Source organism: Rhinatrema bivittatum, chromosome 9, assembly GCF_901001135.1.
Source record: "Rhinatrema bivittatum chromosome 9, aRhiBiv1.1, whole genome shotgun sequence".
Classification (NCBI taxonomy): domain Eukaryota; kingdom Metazoa; phylum Chordata; class Amphibia; order Gymnophiona; family Rhinatrematidae; genus Rhinatrema; species Rhinatrema bivittatum.
In genome coordinates this window covers 161,940,314-161,960,200 of record NC_042623.1, presented here as the reverse complement: position 1 = coordinate 161,960,200, position 19,887 = coordinate 161,940,314, and the positions used below count along the sequence as shown (strand labels likewise).

Genomic DNA, 19,887 nt, shown 5'->3' with positions numbered 1-19,887 from the left:
GTTAAAAAATTATCCTCTTCAGGCCAGTACAGTAAAAATCGCGGGAGAGCTGGCATTCAGTGTTGAGCGCCCGCTCTTCCGACGCAAGCCCAGCCACTTCTCCTGGGCGTGTGATTCTTTATGTAAATGAGGGGTCACGCTAAGGAGGCACTAGGGACAATAGTGCGTCCCTAGCGCCTCCTTATTAGTGAAGAGGTGGCTGTCAGCGAGTCCCGACAACCAACGCTCTATTTTACCAGCGTTTGTTTTCAAACCCACTGACAGCCACGGGTTAGGAAAATGGACGCCGGTAAAATTGGGTGTCTGTTTTTCTCTGAGGATAAGCAGGATGGCAGTCCTCACAAGTGGGGAATCCCTAACTACAAGACTGCCATGAATGAATAAAAGGGAAGACAAGTCCCAATGACACAAAAACAATAGTTTTTGTTGGCAAAGGCCTTTTTATATTTTTCTTGTAAAGGGGCAGTCTGGAACAAAAACAATAGGTCTTAAAAGGGAGTGGAGTAGGGTTCTCTACCTCAGAGATTCCGCAGGACAGACCGGCCGAATCTACTATTGCATCAAGAGTCCCTGTACAAACAGTGTGTTGTGAATATCTGGAGCAAACTCGACATCACAGCTATGCAGATGATCTCAATAGAAACTGATCTTAGGTGGGCCACCGACACTGCCTGACACTAAGCCTTGACATGACCCAGTAGATTCAAGCCCATCTGGGCATAACAGAAGACAATGCAATCTGCTAGCCAACTAGATAAAGGCTGTTTGGCAACGGCAATCTCCAGTTTGTTAATGTCAACAGAAACAAAAAGCTGGGTGGACTTTCTGTAGCCTTCAGTCCGCTCCAGGTAGAAAACCAAGGCTCCTTTGCAGTACAAACTGTGCATTGCTTGTCACTTTAGTGGATATGTGGCCTGGGAAAAAAATGTTGGAAGGATAATTGACTAGTAAAGATTGAATTTCAGCACCATCTTAGGCAGAAACGTAAGATAGGTAGGCAGAACTACCCTATCATGATAAAATTTAGGGTAAGGTGGATTAGTTACTAGAGACTGGAGTTCACTGACCATGCATGCTGAAGTCATCTCCACCAAAAATATGATCTTCCTAATCCCATGGCCTTTAATATAGCAAATCTTTATATGGCTGAAATCAAAGAGAGGATTATTTATACCTCTCATTGGTGGCAACTGATTTCTAGATGGTAAAGATATAGAGAAGATGTCTTCACATTGTGGATAGGCACTATTGGGCAGCTTGACCAATTCCATCATTGGATACATTTGCAAGATTCAAATCTGAAATTTACTATTTCATGGCATCATGAACAAATTTTATTTTTGTATGTACTAGTGAAAAATTGCCATCTGAGATTTCAGACCACCACTTATAATAATTTTTTGCGATTTGAGAATCATAATCTGCATTTGTTCAAGGCATCATTGCCGGTAAATCAATTTTTCTGGTTTGAGAGAATCTGCTCTGATATTAATGAATTCAAATTACAAGCAGGTATACCCTTTCTCGGTGCTCAGAAAGGCATATAAAAGGGCATTGGTCTGAGAGACAAGCATTGTTGTAATATAAATCCAAGCCGATACTACAGAACACAGTGGTGTGTTTCAAAATACCAGACAAGGTGCCTGAGAATGCTACATCCATAAGGAGACACCAGCATGTACTAACCTTGTACCCAATTTTTAAAGAGATGCCAGTTATAGCTTTTTCTCTTGGCTTGTATATTTGCGATAAGGTTTACACGCAGTTACACTATTTAGATCCAGTTTGGAATCTAACATCATTCTCACATCGTGCCTGCCTGAATTGTGAATTTTGTGATAGTAACATCACGAGACTCATTTGGACACATCCAGTAACTAATTACAAGATTGTTTGTAGAGCTTTGACTGATTGTTCCTTGACATTTGTAGTATATGCTATTATTTGTTCCTGCTTTAAAATATATGTAGGCCGGACCAAGCTCAGGATCCGCACATGGCTTGCTGAACATAAAAATTGTCATAAAACAGGCAAAACTAGTGGCTAAACAATATACAGAATATCATCATGATTTTTCACAATTGCGATGGACAATTTTAGAGTGGATTTCCCCTCCTTTACATGGGAGGTGATAGGGAGACCCGCCTGAATGATCAGGAACGGTATTGGATATTCAAGCTATATACAATGTCACCTGATGGCTTCAATGATGAACCAGAATGGCATATGTTATGTTGAAGTTTCTTGTTATGGTCATATGACATGACATCATTAGCATACCTTTTCAGTGATTGCTTGTTTTTGGATCAGTAACCAGTGATTGGCTCCTCTATTTGTAGAGACTTATAAAGAACCAGAAGTTTGCTTGTGCCAACGCAAAAAAGATCATGAGCCAGCAGAGCAGTCCAAGGAGAAGCACTAATCCCTGATGTAGATTCATTAGCAAAACTCAGTCCATGTTGGGACTCTTTTGTACTATCAGTGGATGCATGCCGCCTACATAAGTTCACAACGTCAAATATATTTATTTATTTATTTTGGTTTTTTATATACCAGTCTTCTTGCATTAGATGCAAATCAAATCGGTTTACATTGAACAATTAAACTTGCTTGAAAGCATTATATGAACATAAAAACCTGTAGGAACAATAATAAAACATGGAGTTTGAAGTATTCATCTTAAACAGATGCCTTGCAGAAAACCAATGAGGAATTAAAAGTTAAAAATTAAATAACAGATGGATGTATCGAGAGAAATAGGGCTTGGGAGCAATGAGAGGATAATTAGAAGGGAGGATGTGGGGGTGAAAGGGAAGGGGGAAAAAGAAAAACAGAGGGACCAGAAAGGTGGATAAAAAAGGAGGGATTAGAGGGAGGAATTATACAAAAAGAACAAACAAATCATATTTGCCATGGTAAGTCTACTGTAAGTAATCAGGGAAATGCTAGACTAAATAGCCAAGTTTTCAGTTTTTTCTTGAAGGATTGCTGGCAGGGATCCTGTCTAAGGTCTGGTGGAAGTGAGTTCCAATGAGAAGGACCTGCCATGGAAAGATATATGATTTATAGTCACTGAGACTGAGCAACAAAAATATTTAAAAAACACGAACTGGAGGGTTGGAGGTAAATGATGACAATGTGATTCCTTATATACATCCAAGCTGCCTCCCAGCCAGCTAGTATTCTCTGACTCCAGCAGATGTAGACAGCATCCCATGCTATGGGCTGAGATTTGGACAGATGTTAAGGAATTTGAGAAAGGGATCCTCCCGAAGTGAAAGCCTAGCACTCTCCCTCAATTAAGCTTTTTCCTGAGTTTGGATTGATCTTCTGAAGTGAAAGACAAGTTCCTTCCTCCTTCAGTGGAGCAGTGCCACAACCGGGGGCTTTTGGATTTGGTTGTTGCCTTGGGGGTAAAGGAAAATTAGTTTCTTACCTGATAATTTTCGTTCCTGTAGTACCACGGATCAGTCCAGACACCTGAGTTGTGACTCCGCACCAGCAGGTGGAGACAGAGCAAAACTTGTCGGGCTTCCCTACATATAGTAAGGTGCCACCCACAGCCCCTCAGTCTTACGTAATGTCAAAGCAAATTTAACAACCAAGCTATCTAACTAGACCGCCCTAACCAGGGCCGGTTCAATAAACCCCCAGCTGGAACAGAACGTCCGTAACCAAGGGACAAGCGAACAATAACCCAACCTTAACAATTGAATCCACCGTGCGGACTCTCCGTTACTTCAGAACAAAACAGCTTCTCGGGCGGGATCCTGGACTGATCCGTGGTACTACAAGAACGAAAATTATCAGGTAAGAAACTAATTTTCCTTTCCCTGTACGTACCCGGATCAGTCCAGACACCTGGGATGTACCAGAGCCAAATTACTGAGGGTGGGAACCAGAGAGTCCCGCTCGGAGTACTCTCTCTCCAAAACCCCCCGAATCCGTCGCCCGGACATCCAACCGATAATGTCTAGTGAAAGTGTGTAATGACTTCCAAGTCGCCGCTCTGCAGATTTCCTGAGGCGACACTTGAGAGGACTCTGCCCAAGAGGCGGCAAGAGACCTTGTTGAGTGAGCCCAAAGGCCCACCGGGACCGGCTTCCCTCGTAGAATGTACGCCGAAGCAATAGCCTCCTTGAGCCAACGCGCAATAGTTGTCCGGGAAGCCGCACCACCCCTCTTTGGACCAGAACACAACACAAAGAGGTGGTCGGAGACTCGGAATGGATTCGTGACCTCCAGGTAACGAAGGAGGACCCTATGCACATCGAGTTTCCGTAGTTCCCTCATCTCTGGACTGCTCTCATGCGGGAAAGCGGGGAGCTCCACAGACTGATTTAAATGAAAGGCTGATACTACCTTAGGCAAAAAGGAGGGAACCGTCCTTAGAGAAACTCCTGAATCTGAGATCCGTAAGAACGGCTCCCTACATGATAGAGCCTGTAACTCTGAAACTCGTCTCGCCGACGCTATGGCCACGAGGAAGACCGCCTTCAGCGTAAGATCCTTTAGCGTCGTCCGCCTTATTGGTTCAAACGGTGACGAACATAAGGCGGAGAGAACCCAACTGAGGTTCCATGACGGACAAGGATGACGTAACGGAGGACGTAAATGCTTAGCTCCTCGAAGAAAACGAGCTATATCCGGGTGAAGGGCCAGGGACACCCCCTGCACCTTACCCCTGAGACAACCGAGAGCTGCCACCTGAACCCGAAGGGTACTACAAGATAGACCCTTAGAAAGGCCCATCTGAAGAAAGGCAAGCACATCAGACACGGATGCTAACATAGTGTCCACCCTACGATTTCTGCACCAGTCCTCAAACACCGCCCAAACCCGCACATAGGCTAAGGACGTAGACTGTTTCCTAGATCTCAACAAGGTGGCCACCACCGCATCCGAGTAGCCCTTTTTTAGCAAGGGCCTCCTCTCAAACGCCATGCCGCGAGACAGAAGTGATCCGCGTCCTCCAAACAAACGGGGCCTTGATGAAGGAGAGCCGCAGACCCCTGAAACCGCAGGGGAGGCTCCACCGCTAAGTGGAGCAGGTCCGCAAACCAAGGCCTCCGTGGCCAATCCGGCGCTACCATAATCACGTCCACCGGATGCAACTCTATCCGAAGGACCTTGCCTATTAGGGGCCAAGGAGGGAACACGTACAGCAAGACGTCTGTGGGCCAGGGGAGCACCAGCGCATCGACTCCTTCGGCCCTCGTTCTCTCCGTCGACTGTAAAAACGTGAAGCCTTCGTGTTCTGAGCGGTGGCCATCAGATCCATGTGTGGCAGACCCCACCTCTTGCAGATGAGGCAATATGCGACGTCCGCCAACTCCCATTCTCCGGGATCCAGATGATGGCGACTGAGGAAGTCCGCCTGGACATTGTCCACTCCGGCGATGTGAGACGCCGCAATGCTGCTGAGGTTCTGCTCCGCCTAGCCCATCAAGCGGTGCGCCTCCTCCGCCACTAGCTGGCTCCTTGTCCCTCCTTGGCAGTTGATGTACGCAACGGTTGTCGCATTGTCAGACAACACCCTGACCGTCTTCCCCCGGATCAGGGGAAGGAAGGATTGCAGCGCCAGCATTACTGCCCTGGTCTCCAGACGATTGATGGACCACCGTGACTGAGCTCTGGACCACTGTCCTTGTACCGAGCGGCCCAGGCAGATCGCTCCCCAGCCGGAGAGACTGGCATCCGTCGTGACCACCGTCCAGTTGGGCACGAGTAAGGAAATTCCACACGTCAGATGGTCGGGATGGAGCCACCAGTGAAGACTGTCCCTTGCCTTGTCCGTGAGCGGAAGCGGGAGATGAAATTCCTCTGACACCGGCTTCCAATGGGAGAGCAATGCTGATTGCAACGGACGCAGATGCGCAAACGCCCAAGGCACCAAAGCTAGCGTCGATGCCATAGAGCCTATCACCATCAGGTAATCGCGGACCAGGGGCATACGGAGGGACAGCAAATGTCTCACTTGACTCTGCAGCTTGTACACACGCTCCGTGGAAAGAGACACCTTGCCCTGTTTGGTATCGAACAGCGCCCCCAGATACTCCAAGGACTGAGTGGGGACCAACCGACTCTTGGCCAGATTGACCACCCATCCGAGGGAGCGCAAGAGCTGTAGGACTCTGCCGACCGCCTGCCGACACTGTACTTCGGACTTTGCTCGGATGAGCCAGTCGTCCAGATAAGGATGCTCTAGCAATCCTTCCCTCCGGAGCTGGGCTGCCACCACCACCATAACCTTGGTAAAGGTACGGGGAGCGGTGGCGAGACCGAAGGGGAGAGCTCTGAATTGGTAGTGCCTGCCCAACACACAAAACCTGAGGAACCTCTGATAGAACGGCTGAATGCCTATATGAAGATATGCTTCGGTGAGATCCAACGCCAGGAATTCCCCCGGTCGCACCGAGGCCACCACCGACCGGATCGTCTCCATTTTGAAACGTGGAATGCGAAGACACCTGTTCACCCCTTTCAAATCTAAAATTGGTCTGAACATGCTCTCTTTCTTTGGTACGATGAAATAAATGGAGTACTGGCCCTTTCGTTGCTGCTTGGGAGGCACGGGAGTTATTGCGCCCAGGGCATCCAGCCGCCGAAGAATTTCCCATACCGCTGCGCGCTTGATGTAGCCTTTGCACGGGGACACGAGAAACTTGTCTACAGGAACTCTTACAAAATCTAAGGCGTAACCTTGACTTATCACGCTGAGGACCCTCTGGTCCGATGTTATTTTGGTCCACTCCTCGGAAAACAATGCCAACCTGGCTCCTACATTCGGCACATTCGCCCGAATCTGGGCCGAGGAATGGACCGCCCTCGCTTCATTGGGGCCCCTTGGACCCTGCTCCCGCCGAGTGTCCACTCTGCCTCCCAAACTTTCTATTCTGAAAGGACTGAGGCCAAGAAGACGTTCTGGAGGAGGCGGGCCTGTAGGACGGACCGGACTATCTCTGCGGCCGCGATCTTCTATTCCCCCGAAATCGGGTCCGATTGGCAAAGGAAGTGCGAGCCCTGGGCCTGTCCTCCGGTAGTCGAAACGCCTTGTTTTCTCCGAGCGACTGCATCAGGTCATCTAGCTGTTTACCAAACAATAATCTTCCTTTAAAAGGCAGCGCGCCCAGGTGAGCTTTTGAAGAGCCATCCGCCGCCCAATTGCGAAACCAGAGGAATCGGCGAGCAGCAACCGCTGAAACCATGGACCTGGCCGAAGTGCGCAGCAGGTCATACAGAGCATCCGCACTGTACGCGATCACCGCCTCCAGGTGATCCGCCTGCGCCGATTCCTCTTCCGAGAGCCCCGCATTGGCCTGTAGTACCTGGGCCCAGCGAAGTTCCGCCCGCAGGGCAAAATTACTACAAATAGCCGCACAGACTCCCAGAGCCGAGACCTCAAAGACCTTTTTAAGCTGCAGTTCCAGCTTCCTGTCCTGGATATCCTTGAGTGCCGTGGCCCCTGTGACAGGAATCGTTGATCTCTTCGTCACCGCCGACACCGCTGCGTCCACTCTAAGAAGACGGAGGAGCTCCAACGTATCCTCTGGTAGTGGATACAGTCTGTCCATGGCTTTGCTCACCTTAAGGCCCAACTCTGGGGTATCCCATTCTCTGAAAAGAATATCGGATGCCGAAAAATGGAATGGAAAAGCCACTGCCGGACCTGATAGGCCCAACAGCACTGGGTCCATATTGGCCCCCTGCCGGGTCTCTACCGGCGGAGCCTCCACCCCCAGCTCCTGGAGAAGGGCCGGAATGAGCGGTGCTAGTTCCTCTTTTCGAAATAACCGGACCACCTTAGGATCGTCGCCGTCCACTGCCAGAGTTCCCTTTCCGGTGCCCGGCTGGCCTGGACCCTCTGCATCCGGTTCATCTGCCGCCCCCCCCCAGGGGCTGATCCGACGGATCCACTTCCTCCGAATCCGTAGACTCGCTGTCCGGGTCCTGAGGTGCGCCCCTCACCGGGCGCTTCCCCTTCGGTGGGTCCGATGTTCCTCTGGGTCTATCTCCAGCCTTCCTCTTCCGGGGCCCTGGATGGTCCTCCGAACCCCTCGACGCCTTCCTTCTGGAATGCTTACATTTTAAAACCTTGCGCAAGAGAAGCGCAAAATCCTCTGAAAAGGAAGCCTCCGACCCAGAGGACCCCTCGTCCGCACTGTCCTCCGCCGGCGATGCGGCCCCTCCTGGGGAGCCACCCCCGGATGGCCGCTGCTGCGGGGAAAGCGTAGGAGGCATGCTGCCATTACCGGCAGCTCTCCGCGTGGCTTCCTGTACTGCCCCCAAAATGGCCGCCGTTCCCGCGCTAAGCGGGAACGGTCAGCACTGCCTTCACCGCGCTGGATCCCTCGCGATGGCGATCGCGCCCTCCGAGATCGGCCCCCCGACCGACCTCGGACGGTCACTCGCCGCCCGAAACGCAGGAAGAGCACACCCCATTGCGCGACAAGAAGAGCCCCTAGGCATCCCCCCTGACACGCCAAAAACGAAAGAACGGCAGAAAAATTCAAATTAAAATTAAATTGAAACAAGACCTGCGACCCGCGGCGGGGATGGAAGGAACGGAGAGCCGGCGAGGTCAGAAAACGAAAATAAACTTTACACTTTTTTTTTTTTTTTTTTTTTACTTGCGCTGTCCCCGGTCCTGATGTCCTGCTCCCACGGGGGTGAGTGAACCGGGCTCCCCGGTGTCACCCCCGACGCTGCTGCCTGCAAAAGGCCGGGCCCTCGACCCTCAGCAGCGGCCTCGACCAGGGGAGGATGGTCCCCTCAGGACCTTACAACCCCCCTGGGAGGCGTCCAGGACGAGGGAGACTTCTGATCAATCTTCTGCCTTCTTTTTTTTTTCTAAGTTTCCAACAAAACCAAACAAAAAATCCCTGACTATCTAACTTCACCCAGGGATCCCAGAGGCTGTGAGTGACCCTGCCCCAACTGCTGGAGACAGAGAAAGACTGAGGGGCTGTGGGTGGCACCTTACTATATGTAGGGAAGCCCGACAAGTTTTGCTCTGTCTCCACCTGCTGGTGCGGAGTCACAACCCAGGTGTCTGGACTGATCCGGGTACGTACAGGGAAGGGTTATTTCCCTGCTTCTTTCCTCTCTTTGCCCCCCCCCACCCCACTCCCCTCCTGTATCTTTCAGCCTGGGAAGAACTTCTGCAAAACAAAATAAAAAGAAGTGTTTCTTTTGGCTCAGCTCACCTCAGCATTAATGTTATGTTCAAATTTTATTGAAATGTAAAACATACAATAACAAAACAGAGAGAGTGCAACAGTATTAATGTTAAAAAACAAACAAACAAACAAAACCCCAAAACAAAAGGACAAGCAGCTCGTCCAAAGCAGAAAACTCGAGTACAGGGCAGGACAGAGGAAGGCAGCCACTATTCTTGGATCCATTTTGTTGGATTCCTGAGTACTGCATGGTTGGGACCACAGTATGGCCTCTTCAGCCGACTGTAGGAAAGTCAAATCATGCGCTCTGCTCCTTTCATGGAACTAAGAGACTGCACAGGGGTATGGGGGGAAGCAGACAGGCTGTACTGCACTGTTGGCTGCAATGAGGAGTCCATTGGAGAGAGTCTACCGATGCTCCAGGGGAGAGGGGGTGCTGCAGGGAGCCCAGCCAAGTGTCCTTTCCTCAGTGGAGTCATGCCTTCCATGGAGATTCTGGTGGCCATTTTAGACAGCAGTGCTGTGCAATGGTAGCAGGGCCTCTTGCTGATCCCGCAGTCTGGGAGTCAGTGGGATATGAACGGGGTAGGATTTTAACAGCCCTGGGGTGGCACCACATTGGCTGACTGGATGAAGAGGAAACCTAAATTGCAGTCTCTCCTTTTGGAGGTATGGAGTTCCTGCTTAAGAGTATTTCCAGATGACAACCGTGCAGGATACAATTTAAAAAAAGTGATTCTAGTGTAAATGTTGATTAATACAGGACTAACAAACCCTTCTTTTCTTTTAAATTATACATTTCGTTGTGAGAATTTTATTGTATACTGTAGCCTGGCAATGAATGCTAATTCCAGTCCTGATCTATTTTGAGTGTATTTGTTTGTATGACTGGGGGAGAAAATGGGGGTAGAAGGTGATACCAGTGATTTCTTTGTATTTCTTTTTTATGTAATGTTTATTGCATATATTTGAACCAATATAACGGTATACATATGTCTACAAGAAGAATACGTCATAATCAACAACACATCAAACAAAGCATGCAAAGCAATGTACCATGAGCAGCTGTTAAATACAGATGGATAAATAAAGCAGGATGCACATCAAAATCGTTCACGTCGTCAGTGTGCATTTCCTATCACTGTTGTCCATTTCTTATATTAATTTCCTATATTAGGTTTTATATAGAAGTCATAGGGGCAATGCAAGAGTCTCTCTCCCTCCATTGAATGTATGGGTGCCATATCTGTTGGAATCTGAGTATATGTTGATGTTTTTGGGCTGTGATCTTGTACAAGGTGCACGATATCCAACTTATGAAGCAGTTCTTCCTTTGTTGACACCAGCACCTGTTTCCACGTTAGCGCTATTAAGCACCTTGCTCCTAATTGATTAATCAACAAATATTCATTTTTGGGGCCGTCCACTGGGACATTCAGAAGAACCTGTTCCGGGGATAACTCAATAGATCTGTGCAGCGTACATTGTATAATATCAGATACGTCCTTCCATATTCTCCTTACTTTTGGGCACTCCCACCACATGTGCATTAAGGTCCCAGATTGTCCACAGCCCTTCCAGCATAAATCATCATTACTAAGTTTGGCTCTATGTAGCATGTATGGCATGAGATGCCAGCATAATAGCACTTTATAACCATTTTCAGTGAGAGAGGCGTAAGATTTGTTTGTATTTTGAGCAGTTTGCTATGAAAATTGTTAATAAGGTTTGTTTTAAAGTTCTCTTGCTAGAGGGCAGTAGCCTGCCAGTCAGTGCAGGGATACTGAAGAGAAATTTAGTAGAAAAACCAGACAGATTAAAGTTAATTCTTGAGGGAATCTCACAACTAAATGTTCAAAGCACTGCACTACTCCATTTTAGAATAATTATTATCCATTCTATGAAAGATGTGTATGGTCATCAATATTTTTTAGATGTCATCTACTGATATAGCAACAGTGAAATGTACAGCAAGGGTGTTCTGCAGCACAGCAATACTTTGCTCCTGATCTCTTTTGCACCAAAAACGATTCTAATTTATTGCATCAGCATTTCTACCCCTCTGTACAAGCTGCTAGTCTGCATTATGGCCCTGATTCTTTCACTCTAAGGCTCCCTGAGATCTCAGCACTTCCATGGTTCTATGTAGATTCGCACTAAAGGAATACTTCAGAGTCAACTTTATCGGGTTAATGATTTTCTGTTAGATTTACTAAATATCTTCCTTGAATAAAATAAACTATCATTTTTTCCCCCAAAGGTGCAGGCATTGACATGGACATAGGCCGGATGACACTTCCAAAGCAATTAGAAACAGACAGGGAGAAGAAAATAAGACTCACGATGTTTCTTCAGTCTGTTCAAACTCCTGAGTCTGACGTCCGGCTGAACCACGACGAGTCTCCCTAGCCCGATCCCCTGGTGGCTCAAAGCCTCCCTCAAACCTAAAAGATTCAGAACAAAGGGAAATTTAAGCTGTAGAGGTATACATAACAAAATGACAATGCAGACGCGAATCACTAATAATCTGATCCCATAGCAATCTATTCCATTTAAATTCCTTTAATCATTATATGTGATATGTTGTGATGTTGTGCAACATTACCACTAAAACATAATAACTCAAGCTGCTGTAACAGTCTTGGAAATAACTAGACTCTTTGCAGGTCGAGATATCTTTTATTGGACCATGATAAGAATTATATAAAAATGATACTATCTGATATAAGAAGACAGGCAGGGACTGGTATGATCTCGAAAGCTATGTACATCATCATCTCTGGATACTTTTTCTGCTGGTCCAATAAAGGGTATGTGCCAAGGACTACTACTTTCTTTCGTCCTCTTTCATGTTCTCTGTCTACCATCTGATAAAAGAAAAATCAGTCTATACCTCTCTTCTGGTCGTCCCCGGAATCTCGCATCTTCGGAGTCTCGTGGATATCTCTCTTCAGAGTGTCGTCGTCCTTCCCAGCGGTTTGAGTTCCGGTTCTCACCTTCACTAAACTGATGATCAGGAGGAAAGGGAGGCCCAGGGCCACCTCGTCTCCATTTTTCGTCTTGTGGGGGAAGGCCCCCATGCCCCTCAAAGTCTCGCATGCGATGACCAAATCGGTCATCTGCATGAAAGTCATCTGGTCGCTCACAGTTTTCATTGAACTCTGCAGGCCGTCCTCGTCTGTCAGGGGGCCCTCGGTTTTCTCGTGAGTCACCCCACTCCTGGTTGTTCCGGAATGGTCTTCTTTCAGCATTGTGATCTGGACCCCTGGGACTCTGGTCATGTCTTCGTTCATGTGGAGGGCCCAGCTGATGGTTTGATGGCCCACGAGAGTCCCCTGTAAAACCATATTATGCATCAGGAAAAAAATTAATTTTAATTAAAATGAAGTATCCAATTTCAGTCATCTATTAATTAGGCATCAGAGTTGCTGGAATCAATAAGATGTTTTTAAATAAAAACAAAGGAAGCACTGGTGGGAAAAAAGAGTTTAATATTGGGGAGGCTACCCCCCCAAAAATAAATGTTTTCTAATCATTTGTTACAGCTTACTTGTCTTGGTTTATTAGCATTACAGATGGATTACTGAAGTGATCTGTAATATGGAGTAAAAGGAGACTATAAGCTGCATCTGTGACTTCTAGATCATAGCAGCTCAGTTCACAAATTAAAATTCAACTCTCTCTATGTAGAGGAATTGCACTAAACTAAAATCCAAATCTACATTTTTTTGTGACTAACAACAATGGGGTCCATTTTCAGCCTCCTGCCCACCTCCAGAATGCCCCAGATTTATGCAGCTAAATTCTAGCCACATAATTCATTTTGTGGCTAGAATTTAGCTGCATATGGCGAGGAATATCATCAGTAGCCATCCATCTAAATGGCTTTTGAATATCAACCTCATTATATTAAGGGCTTCTGATTTTCTATTTTATAAATTGTAAATTTAGTTTATTTTCCAGCTAATTAAGGGTTCTTTGAGGGCACTAAAAATCAGTGTTTAATCAGTGTTTTGTAGTGCAGGAACGTATTTTTCCAGTTGAATCAAATACATATATTTGTGCAACTGAGGCACCCATAGTGCGGAAAAGGCACAAAAACACAGTGGAGGATCTAGAGCAAGCAAGTAGAGAAGTGAGTGGGTACTAGGGGAATGGTTGGTTTTTTCATTGTTTTATCCAATAAACACCTATTTTATTTTGTTTTATTGCATTGGGGAAGGTGTGCAGGGATATCTCTGTTTTTGGGTTAAAACCTAAAATCGGAAGCTCTAATTATACTGTACAAGCAAATATGAACCTTTTAGAGAAAAGCAAAGACACTAATCCACAGTCCTCACTGTCATCATGCCTTTGCTCCATAGGAGTCACTTCCAAGGGCAGCCATTAAAACTTATGCACTTCTGCAGAATGTCAGCTAGTTGAGTGTGTGCTTGGTAATACTGTGAGAAGGGGAATTTTTCTTACTAATAAATCCTGTTCTATTAAATTCTATTGCTATCAGGACCTATGGGCACTACTACTTGGGCAGTGTAATGGAACCTAATAAGCTTCAAAATGGAAGTTACATTATGCCAGTTCCTATTCCACTTACCCATTCCTCTCTTCTTGCAGTAGTGCTTCTCTAGTAAATCATGATTTGAAATGTACATCTCAATAGTGTTGCTTAATGCCATGTATATATTAATCTATAATCAGAGGTGGGCAAACCTCTGCAGTGGTAATTTGAATCCTGACTCATGGTGGCAACAGCATATTACTTCTGCCCAGAAGTCACATCCACAAGGCTGGAAGTGATGTCATCACCACAGGCCAGATGAAACCAGTCCTACAAACCCTCCTCTCTTCTCAGACCTTCATAGGCATTCCCTCCAGGCAAGGCCATTAATATGCCTCTTGTGCAAAAATGTTTGTCCACATCTGATCTATATAACAAATCAACAGGTTCTGCATAGGTAAGTAGCACACAGAAAACGTTCATGGGAGGATCAAAATAGCAGTAAGAGTTAGTAAAACAAGAACTGACAACATATTGGGTGAAATTTAAATTTACTTGTCAGTTTCTTTCCTTTAATCCTGCCACATCAGTCCAGATAAGTGGGTTATGTCCCCATGGAGACAGAGAAAAAAAAGCTCAAAGCTGACCTCCCTATAGGGGTCTGGTGCTGCTTTCAACTCTTCAGTATCATACGTCAAAGACAAACAACTGAAGGCAATTGCTTGTTATAGTTTCCAAATCATTACCACAACCAAAACCTGATGCAGCCAAAAAAGTCATTCTATGGTCATTAACCCAGGAATAAGATAATCTCTACACCAAGGTCACGATTAGACCAGCTACCTTCCAAGTGGGCAACAATGTACTTGCTGTTAGTTTTCTGAACTTGTAAGACCAAGACCCTTTGATCTCAGTGGCTTCCCTAGGTGGGTTATGGACTGGTCTGGCAAGACTAAAGGAAAGGAAATTAACAGGTAAGTTTAATTTTCACCTTCAATATTATCCGTACCAAATCAGTCCAGACAAGTGGGATGTACCGAAGCTCCACACAGATTGGTTGGGAGGAAGCCTCTTCCCCTGTGAGGACTCCTGCCTGCTTGTCAAATGGGTTCACCAATCCTCTGGAACCTAAAAATTCCTACTGGTTTGGGCAGATTCCTCCAGAAATTGATGTCTTAGAAGTGATCACTTCAGACCCCCTGATCAAGTCCAAATCCAACATAGTACTTTTTAAATTATTTATTCATTTAGGCGTTTTATATACCGTCAATCCAAAAGCACAAATACACTATAGGAGACCAGGAGGCAATGCAGGGAAGAGCCTGTGCTACACTTTTTTAAAATTAAATTTACTGCCTCCCCATTGATCTCCACAATAGATGGAGAGAGTGCTGTCAGTAGCTCCTACTACCAGACCCATCAAGGGAACAAGGTCTCCAGGAACTACCTGGTACCTGACCCATAGGTGTAGAAACTCAGACTGCAACTGAGCCGGTTTCCAAGGGGAAAGGGAGACAAGTTCCATCAGGAATGTTGCCAGAGCACTCCCAAGACTCAGCCTGTGCTCCACGGGGAACCTGAGCCTACAGCCTTCCCAGGAGCAACTTACTCCTACCAATCCACATGTGTGCACCATCTGCTGGAGCCAGAGAAATATTGAAGCGTGGAAAGCAGAACCAGGTCCCTGGAGGGAGAGTGAAATCAGTTTTGAGCTTTTTTCTCTGTCTCCATCTGCTGGCAAGGGGGACATAACTCAATTGTGTGGACTGATCTGGCATGCACGAAAAGAAATTCCCATGTCAATCATTCACCTTAATGAGTAAAGGAGGACTTTTTAAAGACATTTTATAAATGCAAATAAAATTATTTAACGAAAAACAACAGTCTCAATGTCTTTGCAAAAAGCCCAACATGGCTGATGTTTTGCAAAAAATTGCTTCATCAGGGGCAATAGTGGTGGCCGAGGGGTAAGTGGCTGCCTCATTTGTGGTCTACCTGGTGCACGGTGAGGGGTCGCCCTACTAGCTGGAGGATAATACTTCCTCAGGTGGTAAAAGGGGCGCTTTGAGCTCTGCCGTGATGACTTTTTGCCAGTGGACTGAGGGTCCAAGGTGGTGGCAGACGGATGTTGGAGGCTTTCATGGTAATCCTTAAGCTGTGCTACCACCTCTTTGATCTTGTCTCCAAAGAGATTTTTGTACCTTTGGCCAGAGGTCCGAAGCCAGGCTTGCTGCAGTCACCCTCGCTGCCATTTCAAAGATATCATAGGCTAAACTGACCTCATGCTTGTCACATTTCAATCCTTGTGGGATGACTTTCAGGAAGTCTTCCTAAAACTGTTGGGGGAGGCGCTCCACCAGATCTTGAACTTGTTTTCAGAGGTTCCTGGAGTATTGGCTCATACAGAGCTGGTAACATGAAATTCAGGCTGCCAGCATGGACTCCTGGAAGACTTTCCTTCCTAAAGCATCCAGGGCCCTGTGATCACGACCTGGAGGAGCCGAAGCATGGGTCTGCGACCTCTTCACCTTCTTTAAGGCGGCTTCCACCACTACCGATTGGTGCAGAAGCTGTCGGTGTTCAAATCCCGTGGCAGGTTGTACCAGGTAGACCGCATCCGTTTTTTAGGTTACTGGAGGGATGTAAAGGGGATGCTCCCACAACCAGACGAACAGATCTTTGAAAATGTCGTGTACCAGATGACACCATGGGAAAGAGAGCGCAGCACGCGGTCGATACCTGACAGCTACCGGGGAATGGCACCTTCGGCAATAGACTACGAACAATGAAGCACTTACCGCGATGCTCAAAAAGTACCCTGAAGCGCAGAGGGACCCGACGGATCTCGGGATGGAAACAAAATGTTTTTCACAAACAGCAACGTGAGTTCCACAATTGACGCATTACCTTCACGGAAAAAGAGACTGAGGAGGGACCCCCACGTGAAAGCGTGGATAGTGGCATGCTGGACCGGGCTCCATCTGATGATGTCACCCATGTGTGAGAACTACCATCCTGCTTGTCCTAGGAGAAGCAGAGCTGCTTACCTGGAGTCAAGGGCAGCCACATGGCTTTGATTTGTAAATGTATATATGTGTATGTGTGTGTCTGTGTGTGTCTATGAGAGAAAGAAAGTTCACACCTGGCCCAGGTCTTGCCCCTTTACACAAGTCAAACCTGGCCTTGGCCCTGCCCATCTCACACCTTCCACAGTTCCACTTCCTTTCTATCTACAAATTAATTCCTGCTTTATGTAATGGACCTGTTGTTCTCTGTTTCCATATACGGGTAGAGGAGCATAAACCCATGCATCTGGAGTGGTCAGATGAAGAGGAATGAAAAAATTACTTACCTGATAATTTCGTTTTCCTTAGTGTAGACAGATGGACTCAGGACCAGTGGGTTATGTGCTCCTCTGCTAGCAGATGGGAGACAGAGTCAGATTTCAAAGCTGACATCACCCTAGATATACCCCTGCCGTCTTTGAAAATCCATTGTGGACATTTATATTGGCTAATTAAAACAGATTGATTAAAAACTGATTAAAACTTAATTAAAACTGGAGACCGCCAGTGCACTCAACCAACATAACACTGACACCCATTCTAATGTGGGCGCCCTGAACTATGGGTAGGGTAATGGCTTACCCGTATTTGGATAGCATCGAGGTTCACTTTCCAGGCTGTTCTTTGGTGCCGCTCCTGGGCAGCCGTGGGCGGGATGCTGAGTCCATCTGTCTACACTAAGGAAAATGAAATTATCAGCTAAGTAATTTCTCCATTTCCTAGCATGTAGCCAGATAGACTCAGGACCAGTGGGATGTACAAAAGCTACTCCCGGACGGGGCGGGAGGCTGCCCGTGGCCCACTTAATACAGCCCTTGCATAGGCTGTGTCTTCTCGAGCCTGGACATCCAGGTGGTAGAATCTGGAGAAGGTGTATAGGGAAGACCACGTCCACTTGACAGATGTCGGCCGGCGACAGTAGTTTGGCCTCTGCCCAGGATACTGCCTGGGCCCTAGTAGATTGAGCCTTAACCTGCAGGGGGTAAAGGCTTCCCTGCCTCTATATAAACTGCCTTGATTACTTCCTTGATACAGTGAGCTATAGTTGCTCGTGAGGCTGCTTTGCCTTGTTTCTTCCCGCTGTGAAGAACAAACAAGCGATCCATTTTGCGCACCAGTTCTGATTGTTCTAGGTATCGTACTAGGAGTTTGCCTACGTTTAGGTGGTGAAGAAGTCAGGAGAATTCTGAATCCTTATGTCCCTCTGGTGATGGTATGGAGATGGATTGATTCAAGTGAAACCCCGAGACCACTTTCGGTAGGAAGGAGAGGATGGTGCGAAGCTGTATCGCTCCTGGAGTAAAGCTGAGGAATGGGTCCCGCCAGGATAGTGCCTGTAGTTCCGAGATGCGACTGGCTGAGCATACTGTCACCAAGAAGACCGTCTTTAGCATTAAAAGGCATAGTGACAGACTGTGCATTGGCCTGAAGGAAGGTCCTGCTAAAAAGTCCAATACTAGGCTGAGTTTCCATAGGGGGATCGGCCACTTTAGGGGTGGTCGGAGTTGCTTAACCCCTTTTAGGAAACGGGCCAAGTCTGGGTGTGCTGACAGACGGTTTCTGTTTATTTCAGCTCTGAAGCAGGCGAGAGCTGCTGCCTGAACCTTGAGGGAGTTGAGTGACAACCCTTTCGTCATACCGTCCTGTAGGAATTCCAGAATCATGGAGATCTTGGCCGTTCGTGGGGGCACCCCGCGGTCCTCGCACCAGGCTTCAAATATTCTCCAGATCCTTATGTATGCCAGGGACGTTGAGACTTCCGCGTGTGGAGCAATGTGGCAATCACAGCCTTCAAGTAACCACGCTTCTTCAGGTGAGTCCTCTCAAGGGCCAGACTGTAAGAGAGAATCAAGACGGATCTTCGTGAAGGATCGGGCCCTGCTGGAGAAGGTCCCTGTGTGGAGGGAGGTGCAGAAGGCTCCCCGCAAGGAGTCTTTGCATGTCTGCCTACCACGGGCATCTGGGCCAGTCTGGAGCGACTAGTAGGATTAGCCCTTTGTGGTGTTCTATATTGCGAATGATCTTGCCCAGTAGAGGTCATGGAGGGAAGGCGTATAGTAAGTCCTTCTCTGGCCAGTTCTGGACGAAGGCATCGATCCCTTGGGAGTGCTGTAGTTGTCTGAGGCTGAAGAACTGGGGAACTTTGGCATTGCGAGATGTGGCCAGTAGGTCCATGGTTGGTCGGCCCCAGCGATTTACTATTAGCTGGAAGCCTCTGGTCGACAGCGTCCACTCCCCCGTGTCCAGACTCTCTCTGCTGAGGAAGTCCGCTGAGACGTTGTCTTTTCCTACAATGTGGGAGGCCGAGATCCCTTGTAGGTTTACCTCTGCCCATTCCATGAGGGGGTCTATCTCCAGAGACACCTGCTAGCTCCTGGTTCCTCCCTGGCGGTCGATCTAGGCGACTGTTATTGCGTTGTCTGACATCACTTGAATCGCTTGCCCTTGGAGCCTGTAGCTGAACTGCAGTCTGACTGTTCGAGCTTCCAAGTGGTTTATGTTCCATTTCGCCTCTTCCTTGGTCCATTTGTCCCTGGGCCGTCAGTTCCTGGTAGTGGGCTTCCCAGCCTCGGATGCTTGTGTCTGTAGTGAGTACGATCCAGCTCGGTGGGGATAGGCTTATGCCTCTGCTTAGGTGGTTCTCCTGCAGCCACCACTGGAGCCGGGAGCATACCTCCGTTGGTAGATGGAGACGAATCGAGTAATCCTGGGACAGTGGGGTCCAACGGGACAGTAAGGAGCATTGGAGTGGCCTCTTGTGAGCCCTTGCCTACGGTACTACTTCCAGAGTTGATGCCATGAGGCCTATACCTTGGGGCGTGTTCTGGTTATCAGTCGGCACACTTGTTCCATCAGTTTCCTCCTCCTCGGGGGGGGGGGGGGGGAGACCATGTTCTGCTTGGTGTCGAACCAGGCCCCCAGGTACTCTAAGGACTGAGAGGGCCGTAGGCTGCTCTTGTCCATGTTCACGACCCAACTGAGTTCCTGAAGGAGGGTCCTGACTCTGTTGGTCACCCGAAGGCTTTCTTCCGGTGACTTCGCCCGTATCAGTCAGTCGTCCAAGTAGGGGTGTATTAGGATCCCTTCTTTTCTCAGTGTTGCCACCACAACCACCATAATTTTGGAGAATGTTCTGGGGGTGGTT

The 19,887-nt window shown here is 47.6% G+C and overlaps 1 protein-coding gene across 3 annotated transcripts in view; it reads right to left on the bottom strand.

Moving 5' to 3' along the window:
• The window catches only part of WDR33 (WD repeat domain 33), a 414,563-nt gene that overhangs the window by 21,836 nt on the left and 372,840 nt on the right, over nt 1-19,887 (bottom strand). For all 3 annotated transcript variants that reach the window (XM_029615296.1, XM_029615295.1, XM_029615297.1), the window contains 2 exons: nt 12,073-12,514; nt 11,522-11,623 (listed from right to left, as the gene is read on the bottom strand). In XM_029615296.1, coding sequence (XP_029471156.1) covers nt 11,522-11,623; nt 12,073-12,514 — 544 coding nt within the window. The remainder of the gene's footprint in view (nt 1-11,521; nt 11,624-12,072; nt 12,515-19,887) is intronic.